Source organism: Etheostoma spectabile, chromosome 16 (assembly GCF_008692095.1).
Source record: "Etheostoma spectabile isolate EspeVRDwgs_2016 chromosome 16, UIUC_Espe_1.0, whole genome shotgun sequence".
Lineage (NCBI taxonomy): Eukaryota > Metazoa > Chordata > Actinopteri > Perciformes > Percidae > Etheostoma > Etheostoma spectabile.
In genome coordinates this window covers 8011343-8031073 of record NC_045748.1, presented here as the reverse complement: position 1 = coordinate 8031073, position 19731 = coordinate 8011343, and the positions used below count along the sequence as shown (strand labels likewise).

Below are 19731 nucleotides of genomic sequence, written 5' to 3'. Positions count from 1 at the left end.
TCTTGACTTTTGACATTTATCTGTCCTGTGACTGAACAGAGTTTTACCATTTACATTGCATTTTAAACTATCCATCTCCCTTTATTTGTTTTGTATTTTGAACTGTGAAGACAGCCCTTACTAACCCTTACAATGTTTTCAAGAGACACACATGATCCCATTGAACTCTATACATGCACACAAACGTATCTTTTTTCTTTCATTTAAATCTAATGTGTTTTAGTTGAAGTTTAATTTCACATAAATGTGAAACGTTTTGTCCACGTGAAATTAAAACATTACTTGTTCAGTACACACTAGTTTATTGTTGGATTAATATAATATGGCTTTGATTGCCACACCATATTGCCTTTCATTTAGCAGCACTGTGTGGGATTACAGTGAATGAAACAACCACTTTGATTTGTGATGTTAAAGTCCAATGTCTAAGTTGCTCAACCGCAGATGATGTTTTACTTATTTATTTGTTTGGCCATGAAAGTAACTAGATATGGGGTCAGCACAGCACAAATACGTTTAGGTCAATATACCGGTCTGGGGGAGTAATATAGGAATATAAAAAGCAAGTAGATAGCCATATGTCCATAAATTCAGGCTCTCAGAACTTCAGAGACAGCAGGAGAGAAAGAGTGGTATGATGGAGAAAGCAATGGTTCTGGTTTCTGTGCTGCTCCTGGGGTGGACTTGGACCCTTCAGGGGGTCCCTGTGGATGGGGTGAGTGGCTAAGCTCTGCAACTGTTTTTTTATAAAGGATTATCTATTCTTTCATTATGGCCATTGTTGCACTTTTTGTAGATTATAATATTCCTTTATTCACTGTCTTCTGTTGTGCTGTCATACTGGTTCTTTGTAGCAACAGTGAATGAAAGGTTTATTATTTCAAGCCACATGTCTCTTTCAATACTGAAACATTTGTGTAATAGATGTTATAAGTAGAACCAGTAAAACAGTACACAGGACAAGTATAACTATTTTTATTTATTTAATTCTGTAGATATTTTATATATATATATATATATATTGGATAAGTACGTCTCAATTTTTGTAATGCTAATTTCAGGGAAACGCTTTAATAAGACATTGCAGAATATGTGATGTTGTCAGTGAAATTAGAGAAAGTGTATAAGATAATCTTGAATCAAGTTTGAAAGAATGTTATGTGGAACCTTTCTACAAGAGGATTTACATGTCATGTATCTCTGACCGTGTCTGTCTGTGGCTGTGATACAGGTGGAGCCCTCTGTGGCTCCTGCAGACGTGGAGGATGCAACTCTGCTCAACACTCCTTTGTTCAATGCTACAGGTATGAGATCAAGTTACTCACTTGATTAACGTGGGACGGTTATTGAGCAGTGCTGATAACGAAAATAGGCTGAATGAAGGAAAGTTCTGGTTCTGATGTTAATCACAGGAACCAAAGGTACAAACCATACACTGCATGTGACGTGTTTTGAGAGTCAAGTTCTGACTAATGGTTTTCTCTCTGTGCTTCTTCCTGTATCTCTCTCTGCTTGCAGAGGTCTGTAAAAAAACACCAGAAACAGACGGCCCATGTAGGGGACAAATTCCACGTTACTTCTTCAACTCCTCCTCAACGAGCTGCCAGCTTTTCACCTATGGAGGGTGTGGGGGCAACCAAAACAACTTTCAAACTGAGAAAGAGTGTATGCAGAGATGTCACACTGAAGGTGAGGAGTGCAATACAAAATACAACATGTTTCACACACAGTTATTTTTGCTTTTTTTTACTTCTTTTCTTATCCTAGTTTGTAACGGGGTGCCCAGAAATGATGCACATGATCATATATATTTTTTATTATATTCAGATTAACAAAAAAGTACTGTGCAGCCTAAAGATGTTTAGCCATAGACACTTATATAAATAAGGACTTTAATGCACCTCATAGCAACCGAGTAGAGATCAACTTACATGTACTCAATTGATTAACATGGCCCACTAATTGTGCAATGCAGATAATGAATGTGTACTGAATGGAAAAGAGATCCTGGTTCTTATATTGGTCACAGGAACTAAAAATACAAACCATACACAACATTTGATGTATTTTAGAGTCAAGAACTAACTATTGGTTGTCTATCTGTGCTTCTTCCTGTATCTCTCCTTGTAGAGGTGTGTAAACAAGTACCACCAACGGACGGCCCAACGTGTTTTGGGATTTTCCCACGTTACTTCTACAACTCTTCCTCAATGAGCTGCCAGCTTTTCACCTATGGAGGGTGTGGGGGCAACCATAACAACTTTGAAACTGAGAAAGAGTGTATGGAGAGATGTCACACGGAATGTGAGGAATGAAATATAAAACACAACACAAGTGCAATTTTTTATTCTTTTATTCTCCAGTTTGTAAAGAGGTCCCCAGAAATGAGGCACATGATATGTTTTCATTGTATTCAAATAAACAATCAAAAGTACTGTGCAGCTTTAATATTTATAGTGGAACATATCTGATACATACAGCATATAATGACGCTTTTTTATAAAAAATGTAACCATCAAGAACACTGTTGCTCTTGATGGTTAATAATTTATCTTTTTTCACTGATGCAGTTCTGGTAAGCCTCTTTGGCGATTGTAAGTGTCCCATGTTGCTTTTAATACTCATATTTCAAAGTTTTGACCGCAAACGACAAACGATGCTGATTATAATTCAACTAAACATGATCTTTGTAACACAACTAGATTTAGATTCTGGTGTCAACTGTACAGAACATACATATCTGTTCATGCAAATGCACACCCAGATATGATCAATGCACTTAATGTATTTTTGCTCTTTTGCAGAAGAAAAGCTCCCAGTGCCGAAGTGTTTGGATTGTGAAATTAATTTTTTAGGCATACAAACTGAAATTCAGTCCAGGACAACATTCACTGAAGGAAAACTGGGTGGGATGAAGAAACAATGGTGTTCATCTGAACTTACCTTACAGATACTCTTTCAGCACTCACTTAAAATGTACACACGAACAGATTACTAATAAAACAACTATTTCACGACTCTGTTTTTGTATACTTATTATTTATAGGAAACATAATTAATAATATCCAGTGGAGCACTCTGAAATTTCACACAATAAAATCATAATATGGAGGAAGGGAGAATGTAATCATATTTTAACTTAACAGCCATAACCCTAACTTATCTACTAACTATTTGGGGTGATGACTATAACTCTGATGGTAGAACAGGTGGTTTTGACATAAAATACGCTGTAGCAAAAGAACACAGTTATTTCTCCTTGAAGTTATTGCATTAACATGGAACATTATTGGTAGACCATGGTGTACAGGGGTTTTAAAAAGTGTCTATGTTAAATCCATATGAAGTTACAGAGTATGACTCATTAATAAATCTGGTATAAAATAAGTGATTGTGTTTTCTTAAAAAAGTTCCGCGTTCCTTGACCAGATGATGGCGGTAGTGCACTTTGGGCCTGCATGACAGCCTTCACTGAAAACCAAGTATTCCTGGCTCAAGAATTGAGAGCAGGTTTATTTTTCCCTAAGTGTAGCACTACAGGCAGCTTTACCTACAGTGTGTTTATCACTCCTGATAAACTCTATCAGTAAGGTATCTGACAGTGTATGTATATAAAAACGGTTGCTGTTTTATGACATGTTTCAGGGGTCACAGTCTGTGACTCATGACTAATACATCTGGATTTGTGTACTGTGCGAGGGCAAGGGCTGCCTGGTAGGTTAGACCCAGGGCGAAAATGGAACTTACACAAAACTGGTCCACTGCCCCACACTAACTCAACTGATGCAAGGTAACGTTAGTTTACCTGCTAACTGGAAGAAAACAAAGTAGCACATGGTGAGTCCATTAGCATCGATAACGTAACGTAAGAAGAGCAATTGAATGAACACGCATGGATGTCATCAGAAGTTAACTGAATGCTTGTTTTGTCTGTGCCAGACAAGCTAATGTTTGCTAACAGAAAGTGTGAACTCAAGCAAGTGTACTCTTTTTAATTACCACTAGGCGGGGATAGACGATTAAAAAAGGTGCTCTCTTCTCTTCCTCTATCCCCTGAAAAACGGCATAACTGGTACATTATCATATATGCTGAACAGCTTTCCTTTATGTTGGTGTTTTTTCTCACTTTCTTTTGGTTAGATTTCCAGTTTTGTTTTGTTTTTGATCCAGTGACATGACATCCAGGGTACAAAATTCCATCCACCAGCCAAATGCTGATCAAATATGGGGGTTTGTTTTATTTAAATTTTAAACAAAAAAAACAAGGGAAACTATGGGGAGTAAAAAAAAATTGATTCACTTTGTATCCTGCTCCCCCCTGCCCCCTATCGCTATAAAATTTAAACTTTCACTGCTTTTGGCTGGGGAAAAAAAAGTAATGTTCACCCTAAATATTCAAACACTGAAAAGTTTTTTTGGGGGCAAACTTAGCAAACAACTGTAGGGTCGTTCGTGTCTTGGCCCCGCTTTTTTTCTTTCCATATACTGTATTTTTCTAAAAAAATGACCTTTTTTTTCTTTTGAAGAAATACTTATTGAATTGGGGGTCTTTAATGCAGTTTGTTTTGGGCCCCCTCCTAAACGAGGAAAAAGCAGCACCCCCCAATAACCAAACTCTCCAGATCAGGGGGGAGTCAAAAACTTTTTACAACTCTTAAATTTATTAATGAACATTTAATGATAAAATTTTTAATTGTATGGGTTACGACCCCGGGAAAACAACTTTTATCAGGGGTTATATCGACATTTTCAAATCTAACAATCAAACAATTTAAACCCAAAATATAAAAACGTTAAAAAAGGGTTTTGTCCACAATTTTTTCGTGTCCACTCCTTTTGGACTGTATTTTTCATACAGCCAATAAAAATGTACTTAGATTAGATTCAACATTATTGTCATTGTGCAGAGTGCAAGTTACAAAAAATGAAATGCAGTTTGCATCCAACCAAAGTGAAAAAAGCAGAAAGGGTGCACAGGCAGGACAAGAAAATATTGCCGTGTTATAAGAGCAGAATAAATATGGCTATGGAATATGAACAGTGTATGAACAACCATGTACAGATATGTGCGTGTAGTAGCAGTGATATTATAATATAGATATGCAGTGTTTAGCAGAATAGCAATAAGAAAAACAGAATAATATGGATATTCTGTGCGAACCATATAGACAGTACAGCTACATATGTGCAATGTGGTAACAAAAATGTTCTTCATTGTCTTTTTGATAGATTACATTTTAAATTCCAACCAACAATTTTTCAGTACAAGGTATTCTCTATTGTAGTGTAGTCTTGTGTAGACATCTGACTTCAGACTTAAAAAAATGTGTTTTCTACATGGTAACCTTGAACAGGAGCCTACCCCTAAATGTAAAGCATAATGGTACAGCAATTAAAAAGCTTTTTTAAAGAGATCCCAAGTTTGTGTGATATGAAGTAAATGTGAAGTTTTCTAAAATGTCTCTATCTATTAGTGGATGACTTGCATGTAAAACTAGAACACTCTGTATCTCACTCAGTTAACATGACAACAAACCAAATGGCTCCACAAAAAACTTTTAACAACAGAGCAGTGCGAGGCTGGATAAACTGATCAGGCGGGCCGGCTCTGTGGTCGGCATGAAGCTGGACTCACTGGTGACGGTGGCAGAGAGAAGGACACTGGTCTAAGCGTGAACGCGCAAAAACGAGGGAAAGGGGTAAGGGGTAGGGGTAAGACAGAGAAATGAGATTCTAAGTTCTACCTGAGGGCTATTTCACAAAACCAAGATAAGGGATTTCCCAGTTATCCTGGCTCAATCTAGCCTTGACTCGGTTTCACAAAAGCAGAGGCAGTTACAGCTAGCCTGCTCCTGACCAGGCTAACAGCCAGGATTTGTTAATCCTGGAGCCTTTAAGTTTACTCAGCAGTAGTTTTACCCTATTGCTATCAGCCTGCATTAAAATACAACATGCGCATTGCTGTTCATTTAAGTACTGTTATTACTTAAAATTGACCACATTATTTTTTACCATTATTAATGTGACAGTAATTGTTACTGTTATATTGCTGTATGAAGACTGTTGTTCATATTGTTGGTAGAAGTTCGGTGAATATATTATGAAAGTTGTTGAGATAATTAGAAAAGGCTGATAAAGTTGCCAAATGTGTTTTTAAATGAAGTCAGTTACTAAGGGCAATAAAAAGATTCAATAAATTGGCATTCTTAGCACACAATTTGTGCTGTCCTGTAAACTAGGACTATAATTTGGGAGGATTGTACAAATTTACCAACTGAATGGTAGTCCAAAAATATACATTTACAAACTACTGCTCTTAACTGAAACCATTCAATGAGTCACATGTCATTTACAAAAACAAACAGTTGTACACTTTGCATTAAAACCAAGCAGTAGAAGTTAATATGACATTGGGAATGACATTGGCTTTGTTTTTGCATCACTTCTTTCTGAATGCTATGCATGTGTTAAATTAAAGAAGTTGTTTTCTTAATTTGCTTGTGTTTTGTCTATTTGCATGTTTGCCCCTGTTGGCCACCGTACATTTGGGCCTTTATTGGGACAGCTTAAGCCGCTTTCCAACCGGAGGGATTTTTGCAGTTCCTAGAACATAACATTACTTGAACCCTTTTTTTCTCGTGTTCCGACTGGACCAATTTGGGTTTTTTTAGGTTCCTCTAACCTCAGTTCCTGTAACTCTTTCAGCTCCAACTTCAGGGCAGGGTCTTTTCACTGTTCCCTTTTCCACATAGGAACCTAGGTCAACAAGAGTTGAGACAGACCAACAACGGGACAATTTTAACAATTTTCACAATCTTATTCATCACTAAATTTACTTCTGAGAATGTTTTAGGCGAGAAATGAACTGTTTAGATTTCGAATATAGACTATTGCGAAAAACATTTCCAGATTGACAATTTGCTTCAAAGTTTTCGGAGTTGACAAGCTCCATAAAGTGATGGTACAGTCAGCTAGCCTGCCGGGGCGCGACCTCATCGCTCGGCGAGACATGCTCAGAGACCCCGCTGTAAGCAGAAGGTCTTTCAGACCGGTCTAAATATAAATATAATAATATAATATAATTTAATATAAATAAGAGGCTTTTACTTTGCCGATGAAGGATCCTTTGGTTAAATATCACAAAACATGTCCATCATAAGATAACCGGGAACCTGTGGTTAATGTTGTAATAAAATGTATTCATATCATGTGTGGTCATAAACGTTATATTCACGTAGTGCATTATATTAATCTTGTGTGTTAAATTCATTATATTTTGAGCTAGGGTGGTTAGGGACACGTCCTGTATTTAGGTGAAGATCCTCTCCAGTAGCAGTCTGAGACCTGTTATCTATTTTGCTGGCCGAGCTCTGCTAGACACTAACCTCCTGAAGACAAAACACAGCACACAAACATGTCACGTGGTAGCAACTGAACCCCCCCTGGGCACATCAAGCAGAAAGGGATCAGATCAAGCAGAAAGGGAAAAGAGTTAGACAAACTTAGGGAGAGCTATGGATGCATATTCTCTGTAACCTTGTCTCTGGAATATATATTCTATTGTAATAAGCGTTATTTTATCCAACCTTTTGACTTGAACCCTTCTTCCTCCGGACACTCTGATCATTCACCAAGGGCCCACCTAAAAGGTAAGCAGAACCGGTTTATATAAAATCTGCGATATCGGAGAAAGCTAAACTGAATATGGGAGGTCCTTGGTTTTGGTTGACAATTTAGAAAGGTATTTTGATTAATCTTGACCTCAAGACAGAGGTTGGATTGTAGGAACGTACCATATTGTGATTAATTTTGTTGTGTAATACAGAGAAAGTCAGACTCAAGGGGTAGCACTTTAAAGAAAAAGTGTGAATGTGTAATGTCGAAGTAGACATGAAAGGCAGCACTAAATTGGCTTAATCAGTGTGAAGAGTCAGAGACGAAAGGTAACGTCTCTAAAAATAGTCGTGAAAGGTAGTGACACTGAGGTGATCACGAAGGATAGCACTAACATTGACTATTTAGTGTGAAAGGTAGTCTCAAGTTTAAAACATATATATATAACTAAATAAATATATATAGATAATAAGAAAATAAATAAAATAATAGTAATAATAATAATAATAAATTTGGAGTAATCCAATCCAATCCAATCCACTTTATTTGTATAGCACATTTTACAAACACAAAGTTACCAAAGTGCTGCACAGAAAACTCAAACATACAAAACAATTAATGTAAAATATGGTAAAAACTAAATAAGAGCATCTGGTTTAAAAAGTTAAAAAAAAAAAAAAAATAGATAAAAATACTAAATACTAAAATACAATAAAACAGTAAGAGCCATCAGAGGACCACACAACTCACATGGAGTTAAAAGCCAAAGAATAAAAATGTGTCTTAAGACGAGACTTAAAACACTCAACTGTTGGGGCTGTTCGGACATGGGGGGGCAGAGCGTTCCAGAGTCTAGGTCCAGCCACAGAAAAGGCCCTGTCCCCCCGAGTTTTAAGTCTCGTCTTTGGGACCACAAGCTGGAGCTGGCTCTCTGACCTCAGTGATCGCGCCGGCCTATAAATCTGGATGAGGTCTGAGATATATGTTGGGGCCAGTCCATTCACAGCTTTAAAAACAAACAATAAAATCTTAAAATCAATCCTAAAACGTACAGGAAGCCAGTGCAATGAGGCGAGAATTGGACTTATATGAGCGCGCTTTTTGGTTCCAGTTAAAAGACGCGCTGCAGAATTTTGGACTAACTGTAAGCGTGAAAGTGCTTTGTGACTTATACCGATATAAAGTGCATTACAGTAGTCTAAACGAGAAGAAATAAAAGCATGTATAGCTTGTTCAAAACTGTTAAAAGACAAAAACGGTTTAACTTTGGCTAAAAGACGAAGATGATAAAAACTAGATTTCACAACTGCATTTATTTGTTTGTCAAGTTTAAAATCACTGTCTATTTTTACCCCAAGGTTAGTTACCCCAAGGTTAATGGAGGCCCAAAGAGATCATATAATTACCGGCGTAGGTTGCGGGCCCTATAAACCATGGAAAAAACAAATGGAATTAATAATTTTTTTTTTTAGTTTTACACATCCGAGTACCTTTCTATGTGTGTGACATGTTATTTATGGTTTTAATAGTTGATAGTGGTTTTGTAACATAATTTTATGTAATGTTTTTGCCTGTTATGTTCAATTTATCAGCAATAAAGACAGATTTTTGTTAACAAAATGTTTTTGTGAACATCAATGACATTTAAAACGGTGATAACTGAAACAGATATACAACACACCATGTATACAGGGTGTATATGTATGTATACATGATACATGTGTATACACATATGTATTGCAAACAGACCTAAGTACTACACAGATAAGAACATCTGCCTCTGCACCACCAAAGTGAACATAAAATAACTATAAAATATATAAAGTACATATGACACTGTTGTCCAAACCCACACAGTCGACATACAGATACGGCATCTTGGAAGTTTGTGATCAATTCTGTATGGTGATGTAACCAAGTGGTGTCCCATTTCATAGGGGTATGTTTTCACCCCTACCCCTTACCCCTTGGTTTCAAGGGCCAAGGGGTAGGGGTAAGGGGCAAGGGGAAGGGGGTAAGACAGAGAAATGGGATTCATCCCTACTCTCAGGGAGTAGGTGTGGCCCTGTGAGATTTTAGGGCTATCCTCTCTAGATGTGCCTCTGCACATGAGGTCCGCACAATAGAAAAAGAAGCTAGAATCGAACTCCAAGACGATGAGACACCTTTCATGCCCCATTTATATCGAATTGCAGAGGTCATGAGGATAATTTATTCTCTGCCCCAGTCCACAGGGATACCTTGCTCCCCGTGGGACTGCAAAGTTGAACCTGTGAAGTATTTAGCTGATTGTTATGACACATGGCTGCGTTAGACAGGAAGAAATCCAGCGCAAAAGGGCAATACATCTGTGTGGTTCAGGAAAGCGGTGTTTGCAGGGCTGCCATCAGAGGTGTGTGTAAAATTGGAAGAAAATCCTGATTTAGATGGTGATTGTGAAGATGCGGTGTGGCGGAAACATGTTAGACATCATTTAGACATTGCTAAACGTAAGGCTGACAAAAAGGGGAGTGAAACCACAGAGCTGCAGACACAGCTTTTGAAACTACAGTTAGCGGAAGCAAAGGCTAAACATAATAAAAAGGATTCTCAGAAACAAATGTCTGTCACAATGCCTGCTGACTCTAACTCATATCCTCCACCCCCTCCAGTCAACCCCTCCCCTTACCCTTGTGATCCTATCCCCCAGATCCCTCCTCCCTTCCCTGCTCCTCAGCAAGCCTATCCTCCTGCTTTCCCATCTCCCCAGGGATATTTTTTTCCCATCCAGAGGTCAGTTCAGGGGTACATATAGGGGGGCTGCAACTCGTTTCAACGGAACCCAACCACTTCAACTGAGTGGATGCTTTGTGTGCAGCGCCATGGACCACTGGAAAGCTACCTGCCCACATGCTAAACCAATGCAGAGAGGGCAAGGCAGAAGACAAAGAGGGGGACACCAGGCCCCTGACCCCACCCTTGCTCTCGGCTACGGACACACACTGCATCCACATGTTCCCGCCATATGTGCATGACACTGCTTTTTTGGAGAACTGTCTCATTTCCAGGTCACGTGGCAGAGAAATGACTGATCACCCTGACGCTGCTGCATTGGTCGCCTCACTCAGTGAACATCTACACTGACTCAGCATATGTGGTAGGGGCTTTTCACTTAAACCTCCAGCAAAGGGTAAGAGCAGGGTTTGTAACTGCATCAGGAGAGCCAATTAGACATTAAAAGGAAATGAAACTGCTAGTGCATCGCTTACAGGAACCTGCAGGGGTGGCAGTGTTTAAATGTAGGGGACATGACAGTGGGACGTCAGAAGAGGCAGAAGGAAATAGAATGGCAGATGAAGCAGCTAAAAGGAGTGCAGGATATGATAACCGTTCGTGCAAACAACTAGTGTGTAGACCAGAGGATGAAACACAACACACACCAGACACCCTAAAAGAACTACATTGGAAAGCTACCCCAGGAGAAAACATTTTGGGAAAACAGAGGAGCCGTGAGGTGAGCGGAATCTGCGTGGACCTGAGGGGATAGACTTAGACTTAACTTGACTTGGGCTTTTCTTTATTGATCCTTTGGGATGACTCCCGCGGAAATTGAAAGTTCCAGCAGAAATTTTTAGCAAGAACCAAAGAAATAAAAATAGATAAAAAACAGTTAAAGACAACAAAATCACAAAATACCAAAAAAATTTAACAACTATAAAAACATTGTTTTAAATAAACAAAGAAAGACCAAATTATTTTAAGTGGTCAGTGTTTATCCGTGTAAAATGATTATAAAAATTGACCAGGTGTGAATTTTTAATTTCCGGTGTGCATGTTTATTATGTTTTTGTTTTATGTATTGTATGTATGTATTAGTATTATGTTGTATGGGGTATGTATGATGTGGTATGTATTATTATTAGATGTATTTTGTCCTCTCTGCCCATTTCCTCCTCCCCCCCGTAGGATTTTATGTCATGGCAGAGGGGCAAAAGGGGTCCTTGACTTTTGTCCGGCCTTGGGGAAAGGGGCAGCCTTCCCCTGAACCGGGGCCCCCTGGGGCGAACGGGGTGCGGGGGGGGGCTGGGATGCATAAAATTCCGCCGTTGTCCAATGTCCCCTCCTTTCCACCCTCACCAGGAGTCCCTTCATGCCCCACCACAGGGGCCGGGCCCCCCGATTTTATCCCCTTTTTGGGGTCTTCTTTGATATGCTGGGCCCCCCCCGCACACCACGGTAGAAGAGGGAAATGGTTACCAAGACGGGGAGCATCCACAGCATTTTTCTGCGATGTTTTAAAGGGGCGCGCCTCCCAGGAAATCCAGCCGTCCCGTGTTCTGTACAGGGGCTGCTGTTGTTTCCAGTCCTTTGCTGCCAGCCCACCCGAGGTATTTTTAACTGAAAACTCCCCCACTCAACTCCCTTACAGGCCTCGTGGTCTTGGTCTGGACCCTCCCAAAATCAAAGACCCCCTCGTCTTTGAGGTGTTGACTGTAGGGGTTAGTGCCACCCGAGAGCAAAAATCCCCCACCAACTCCGTACTCCCCTCCCCGTCACCGCTAAAAAACCCAACGTGGCTTTTCATCTGGGTACTTTGTAGTACCAGCTCCCAGGTACAGAAATCCGAGGTGACGGGGGAAAAGAAAAGGGGCCCCAGTGCCCCGGGGGGCTCCAGTGCTGTGACCACCCTGTCAACTGATTCCTTTAGCCCCATCTGTGGCCTGTCGTGAGGTTTTCTGTCCCGCCCCCCAAAAGGGGGCCACTCCCCTCCTGTCAATTTTTCCTGGGTATAGGGGGGGGAATGGTATTTTAAAAGGCACTGGAAAGTCCAGAAAGGACCCTCACTTGCCATTCCCCCCATCCAATGGGGGGGGACCCGTAGAGGGAAGGATGGGTCCCCACACCAAAGTCTGGGTGGAGCAAATGTAGGCGGTCCTGGGCGTGCTGTACCTGAGGGCTGAGGAGGCAGAGGAAGAGCCGCTCCAACGTCTTCATCAGGTGTGAAGTGAGTGCCACCGGTCGGAAGTCATTCAGCTCGCTGGGCCTGTTCTTCTTGGAACTGGAACGATGCAGGATGTCTTCCAAAGGGTGGGCACTCTCCTAGCTGCAGGCTAAGGTTGAAGAAGTAGTGTTACCTCTTAGCATTACCGGACAGACTTTGACTGAAACACATGGATTAGGACATGTGGGACCAAACCAGAAGTACAGAGCGCTATGTCACTGGTGGCATCCACACATGAAAGACATGACAAAAATCTGGGTGAGAGAATGCCAGACATGCTTGCAATACAACCCAAAACCAACAGTGAAACCAGAAATGGGAGCTTTCCCACTGACATGTGACACAATGGGTGAGGTAATCATTGACTTTACTGATATGGGGACAGTCAGTAGAAGGTGCCAATACCTATTAGTGGCAGTAAACTCTTTTTCAGGATGGCCTGAAGCCTGGCCAGCAAAAAGGGAAGACAGCAAAACAGTGGTAAAATGCCTAATCAACCGTTACATCCCCACTCATGGTTTTCCTTCTAGGATAAGGTCTGACAACGGCTCCCACTTCAAGAATTCAGACCTACGAACTGTTGAACAAATGCTGGGGCTCCAGCATAAGTTTGGTATAGTATACCATCCACAGTCACAGGGAAAAGTGGAGAGAATGAACCTAAACATAAAGCAGAAACTTAGCAAAATTTGCAGTTTGACTGGGAGGCAGTGGGTTGATGCTTTGCCTATTGCTCTAATGACAATCCGTATTTCTGTGAACAGGTCCACTGGATTCACTCCATTTGAGCTGGAAAAAGGCAGACAATTTCCTGGTCCGGCAGCTGCTGGGCCAGCAGAAAGTAAAGTAAAAAGATTGCCCAAAACCTATTTTTATGATTTACAAGTGTTTGTAACCACGTTCTCCAAACTGAAAGGTGAGAGATCCACAGCCCACACGGTCCCCCAGGCTGCCTGGGTCCGCCTCAGAGTGATAAAAAGGAAGTGGAACCAACCCAGGTGGACCGTTCCATTCGAGGTGACTGAACGCACCAGCCATGCAGTGAGACTACGCGGAAAGGGGGAAACACTGAGAGAAGTGCAAGACGCACTGGACGAAGGCGCACGCATCCCTTCGGACGATGAGAAGAGCAAAAAAGAGCAAAGGGACCAGCAAAGGGGAAGAATAATCCCCTCCCAAGCTTCAACTCCAGGTGATTAGTCCAATCCCTGGTTGAAGAAAGAAGTGGACACAAGGATGACATGGAGCTGATGTAGGAGGTTAAGTAATGGTGATCTTATAAAAAGATCAAAAGGGGGAATTGTTGGAATAAAATGTATTCATATCATGTGTGCTGATAAACATTATATTCACTTACTGCATTTTATTAATCTTGTGTGTTAAAGTCCTTATATTTTGAGCTAAAGAGCTAAAGCATTACGCATAGTCTGCTTGGTTTCAGTGTGATAGTTCATAAGTTTACTGTGACCTTATGATAAGTTGTTTTGGTACAATGTGTCCAACCATAGCTCTGCCGAGTGAGTTTAATTCTGAAAAGCAGGGCCGAGGTTGGTTAGGGACGCGTCCTGTATTTAGGTGAAGATCCTCTCCAGTAGCAGCCTGAGACCTGTTATCTATTTTGCAGGCCGAGCTCTGCTAGACACTAACCTTCTGAAGACAAACACAGCACACAAACATGTCATGTGGTAGCAACTGAACCCCCCCTGTGCACATAAAATCAACTAGAAAGGGAAAAGAGTTTGACAAACTTAGGGAGAGCTATGGATGCATATTCTCTGTAACCTTGTCTCTGGAATATATATTCTATTGTAATAAACGTTCTTTCATCCAACCTACGGACTTGAACCTTTCTTCCTGAAAGTATCTAGAAGGGCAGGATTTCAGCCCAACATTAACTGTCTTTTCGGTGTTAAACTCCACAAGCTAGCCGTCTCTCTATCTCACACACACACATACACACACAGCCACAGCGCAGCAGGCAGAGGCGGGGTAAAGAGAGATACCCGTTTCTCTTTGGGAGACTTGTTTAACCCTCATGTTGTCCTCGGGTCAAATTGACCCGTTTTCCTGTGTCAATGTTCTTTTTAATGACCCAAAATAACATGATTGATTCCACACAACTTTCATTTATTTTGGGGTGTCTTGTTCAATTTTATAGCATTTGAAAAACAATTGAAGTTGTTTTGAAATAGTATTGAGTAAAAGTTGACATATTCCAGTCTGATTATCCATCAACATCTATTCCTCTAATGTTAGTCTAAATAATTCCTAATTTCTGCTTTTCTATCTCCAACATTATGCATAATTTTAAATGAGATTTATTGACCCTTCCAAAAATAACTGTAGAAATAAAGTTAAAAAGGTAGTGTTACTTAGTGTTGAAAATGTCAAAGTGACAAACATTGAACAAAAGTGTTGAAAAAAAGGGACAAAAACGTCAAAAAAGTTAAAAACATTGTTAAAAAGCGTAAAAAGTGTTGATTTTCTATTTTGACGGGAAGATAACAGAAGGGTTAAATTATGACATAGGCTATATATATTTGATTCAGTAGTTCATACTTTTTTTTATTGTAGGCCTATTTGTTTTGGGATTTTAACGCTATAAAGACCATTGCTGTGCTTGTATCACTCCCTTACCCCTCCTTCCAGTTCCTGTCCTGTGACTGAACAGAGTTTTACCATTTACATTGCGTTTTAAACCATCCATCTCCCTTTATTTGATTTGTATTTTGAACTGTACGATGTTAGTTTATTTCAAGAGATACACATGATCCCGTTGAAATCTTTACACACACACAAACATATATTTTTTTCTTTCCTTTAAATCTAATTTATTTTAGTTGAAGTTTAATTTCACATAAATGTAAAACATTTTGTCCACATGAAATTAAAACATTACTTGTTCAGTACACACTAGTTTATTGTTGGATTAATATAATATGGCTTTGATTGCCACACCATATTGCCTTTCATTTAGCAGCACTGTGTGGGATTACAGTGAATGAAACAACCACTTTGATTTGTGATGTTAAAGTCCAGTGTCTAAGTTGCTCAACCGCAGATGATGTTTTACTTATTTATTTGTTTGGCCATGAAAGTAACTAGATATGGGGTCAGCACAGCACAAATAGGTTTAGGTCAAAATACTGGTCTGGGGGAGTAATATAGGAATATAAAAAGCAAGTCGATCGCTATGTGTCCATCAGTTCAGGCTCTCAGAACTTCAGAGACAGCAGGAGAGAAAGAGTGGTATGATGGAGAAAGCAATGGTTCTGGTTTCTGTGCTGCTCCTGGGGTGGACTTGGACCCTTCAGGGGGTCCCTGTGGATGGGGTGAGTGGCTAAGCTCTGCAACTTTTTTTTTTATAAAGGATCATCTATTCTTTCATTATGGCCATTCTTGCACTTTTTATAGATTAAGATATTCCTTTATTCTCTGTCTTCTGTTGTGCTGTCATACTGGTTCTTTGTAGCAACAGTGAATGAAAGGTTTATTATTTCAAGCCACATGTCTCTTTCAATACTAGAAAATCTGTGTAATAGAAAGTAGAAAGTGTAAAAGTAGAACCAGTAAAACAGAACACGGGACAAGTGTAACTATTTTTTTTTAATTTAATGCTGTAGATATTTATGTATTATGTATTATGTATTTAGGTCTGTGAACAAGCACCAGATTCAGGTCCATGTGAGGTGTACATGCCACGTTACTACTACAACTCTTTCTCAATGAGTTGCCAGCCTTTCATCTATGGAGGGTGTCAGGGCAACCGTAACAACTTTCAAACTGAGAAAGAGTGTATGCAGAGATGTCACACTGAAGGTGAGGAGTGTAATACAAAAACCTGTTTAACACATCTTGGTAAACCAGAATATAAACATTTTGACTGTCTGAGCTCCTTTTATAGCCGACATGTGCTGCCGAATATTTAACTGCATGGTCCATCTTTATAACACAACTGTGTTGTAGTTCAGGGTGTTTAACTTCATATACAGTTCTGTTCAGCACAGTATGTGTCCATGCAAATTTACACAAAATCCCCACCCAGACATGATCAAAGAATTAAATGTAAGAATGCCTTTAACAGAAAACAGCTTCTAAAGATGTTAGGACTAATGAAGTTCTCTTTTTAGAAGTGCAGACTGAGGAAGAAGAAACATCACCACTCATCTGAACTTATCATGCAAAAATACAACATGAACCATGATTAACCAGTGATTAACCAACTAAAGAAACATTGTAATTGCTGCTGAAGAAGAGAGAGAAAGAGCTCAATGAAGCAGTTCAAAGATCTGCAACTTAGCAGAGCTGGATTAAAACTGTCAGCAGGCCAGCTGTGAGAGAAGCATTTGATAATGTCAAACAACCATCCGACATTATTCATTTAATGTGAAGTAGGTCTATTTTATCAGGAGTATTGTGAAGACAAAAACTCTAATGACCAACAGTTACCTGAACAATTCACATCTCCTGCAAAACTCATTCCATGCAACACAACTTTTCCAACACGTCTCAAAACAGGCTCAGTGCAGCCAAACACTACGGACAATCCTCATCTAGATAACACACACTGTCAGAACACACTGAGAGTAACAACACAAGGATAAAACACAATATAAAAATGAAAGAGAGATCTTGGTTCTGATGTTGATCACAGGAACTAAAAGTACATACCCTTGAGTACTGTGCATATGATGTCATTTAGAGTCCAGTTCTAACTAACTGATATCTCTCTGGGTTACTTGTGTTATCTCTCTCTCTCTTTTTGTAGGGGTCTGTGAACAAGCACCAGAAACAGGTCCATGTTATGCGTACATGCCACGTTACTACTACAACTCTTTCTCAATGAGCTGCCAGCTTTTCACCTATGGAGGGTGTCTGGGCAACCAAAACAACTTTGAAACTGAGAAAGAGTGTATGGAGAGATGTCCCACTAAAGGTGAGGAGTGAAATACAAAAACCTGTTTAACACATCTTGGTAAACCAGAATATAAACCTTTTGACTGTCTGAGCTCCTTTTATAGCCGACATGTGCTGCCGAATATTTAACTGCATGGTCCATCTTTATAACACAACTGTGTTGTAGTTCAGGGTGTTTAACTTCATATACAGTTCTGTTCAGCACAGTTTGTGTCCATGCAAATTTACACTAAATCCTTATCCAGACAAGATCAAAGAATTAAATGTAAGAATGCCTTTTACAGAAAACAGCTTCTAAAGATGTTAGGACTAATGAAGTTCTCTTTTTAGAAGTGCAGACTGAGGAAGAAGAAACATCACCACTCATCTGGACTTATCATGCAAAGATACAACATGAACCATGATTAACCAATGATTAACCAATTAAAGAAACATTGTAATTGCTGCTGAAGAAGAGAGAGAAAGAGCTCAATGAAGCAGTTCAAAGATCTGCAACTTAGCAGAGCTGGATTAAAACTGTCAGCAGGCCAGCTGTGAGAGAAGCATTTGATAATGTCAAACAACCATCCGACATTATTCATTTAATGTGAAGTAGGTCTATTTTATCAGGGGTATTGTGAAGACAAAAACTCTAATGACCAACAGTCACCTGAACAATTCACATCTCCTGCAAAACTCATTCCATGCAACACAACTTTTCCAACACGTCTCAAAACAGGCTCAGTGCAGCCAAACACTACGGACAATCCTCATCTAGATAACACACACTGTCAGAACACACTGAGAGTAACAACACAAGGATAAAACACAATATAAAAATGAAAGAGAGATCTTGGTTCTGATGTTGATCACAGGAACTAAAAGTACAAACCATTGAGTACTGTACATGTGATGTCATTTAGAGTCCAGTTCTAACTAACTGTTATCTCTCTGTGTTACTTGCGTTATCTCTCTCTCTCTTTTTGTAGGGGTCTGTGAACAAGCACCAGAAACAGGTCCATGTAAGATGGACATTCCACGTTACTACTTCAACTCCTCCTCAATGAGCTGCCAGCTTTTCACCTATGGAGGGTGTGGGGGCAACCATAACAACTTTGAAACTGAGACAGAGTGTATGCAGAGATGTCGCACGGAATGTGAGGAATGAAATATAAAACACAACATGTTTCACACATGTGAACGCAACACAGTGCAATTTTTATTCTTTTATTCTCCAGTTTGTAAAGAGGTCCCCAGAAATGAGGCACACGATATGTTTTCATTATATTTAAATAAACATTCAAAACTTCTGTGCAGCTTAAATATTAATAGTGAAACATATCTGATACATATAAAATTACACTTTTGTTACAAAAAATGTAACCATCAAGAACACTGTTGTGTAATAATAAGAAATAATGTAATAATAACTTATCTTTTTTTACTGATGCAGTTCTGGTAAGCCTCTTTGACCATTATAGGTGTCCCATGTTGCTTTTAAAACTCACATATCAAAGTTTTGACCTCAAACGACAAACGATGCTGATTATAATTCAACTAAACATGATCTTTGTAACACAACTAGATTTAGATTCTGGTGTCAACTGTACAGTACATACATATCTGTTCATGCAAATGCACACCCAGATATGATCAATGCACTTAATGTATTTTTGCTCTTTTGCAGAATAAAAAGCTCCCAGTGCCGAAGTGTTTGGACTGTGAAATTAATTTTTTAGGCATACAAACTGAAATTTAGTCCAGGACAACATTCACTGAAGGAAAACTGGGTGGGATGAAGAAACAATGGTGTTCATCTGAACTTACCTTACAGATACTCTTTCAGCACTCACTTAAAATGTACACGGGAACAGATTACCAATAAAACAACTATTTCACGACTCTGTTTTTGTATGCTTATTATTTATAGGATATATAATTAATAATATCCAGTGGAGCACTCTGAAATTTCACAAAATAAAATCATAATATGGAGGAAGGGAGACTGAGAAGGTTAATTGGTTAGGTTTGATGAATTGAGTAATGTAATCATATTTTAACTTAACAGCCATAACCCTAACTTATCTACTAACTATTTGGGGTGATGACTATAACTCTGATGGTAGAACAGGTGGTTTTGACATAAAATACGCTGTAGCAAAAGAACACAGTTATTTCTCCTTGAAGTTATTGCATTAACATGGAACATTATTGGTAGACCATGGTGTACAGGGGTTTTA

At 39.4% G+C, this 19731-nt stretch overlaps 1 protein-coding gene across 5 annotated transcripts in view; it reads left to right on the top strand.

Moving 5' to 3' along the window:
- Nucleotides 1-501: 501 nt before the first annotated feature.
- Nucleotides 502-19731, top strand: part of LOC116703947 (carboxypeptidase inhibitor SmCI) — a 34022-nt gene continuing 14792 nt past the window's right edge. Inside the window, exons 1-7 of one of the 5 annotated variants that reach the window (XM_032539058.1) lie at nucleotides 521-715; nucleotides 1232-1304; nucleotides 1519-1689; nucleotides 2131-2295; nucleotides 17358-17531; nucleotides 18481-18648; nucleotides 19179-19389. In XM_032539058.1, coding sequence (XP_032394949.1) covers nucleotides 635-715; nucleotides 1232-1304; nucleotides 1519-1689; nucleotides 2131-2295; nucleotides 17358-17531; nucleotides 18481-18648; nucleotides 19179-19180 — 834 coding nt within the window. In that variant the 5' untranslated portion in view covers nucleotides 521-634 and the 3' untranslated portion in view covers nucleotides 19181-19389. Of the gene's footprint in view, nucleotides 716-1224; nucleotides 1305-1518; nucleotides 1690-2130; nucleotides 2299-17357; nucleotides 17532-18480; nucleotides 18649-19178; nucleotides 19390-19731 lie in introns of those variants that run through there. The other 4 variants (XM_032539056.1, XM_032539059.1, XM_032539060.1 and 1 more) reach the window with 4 other exon arrangements.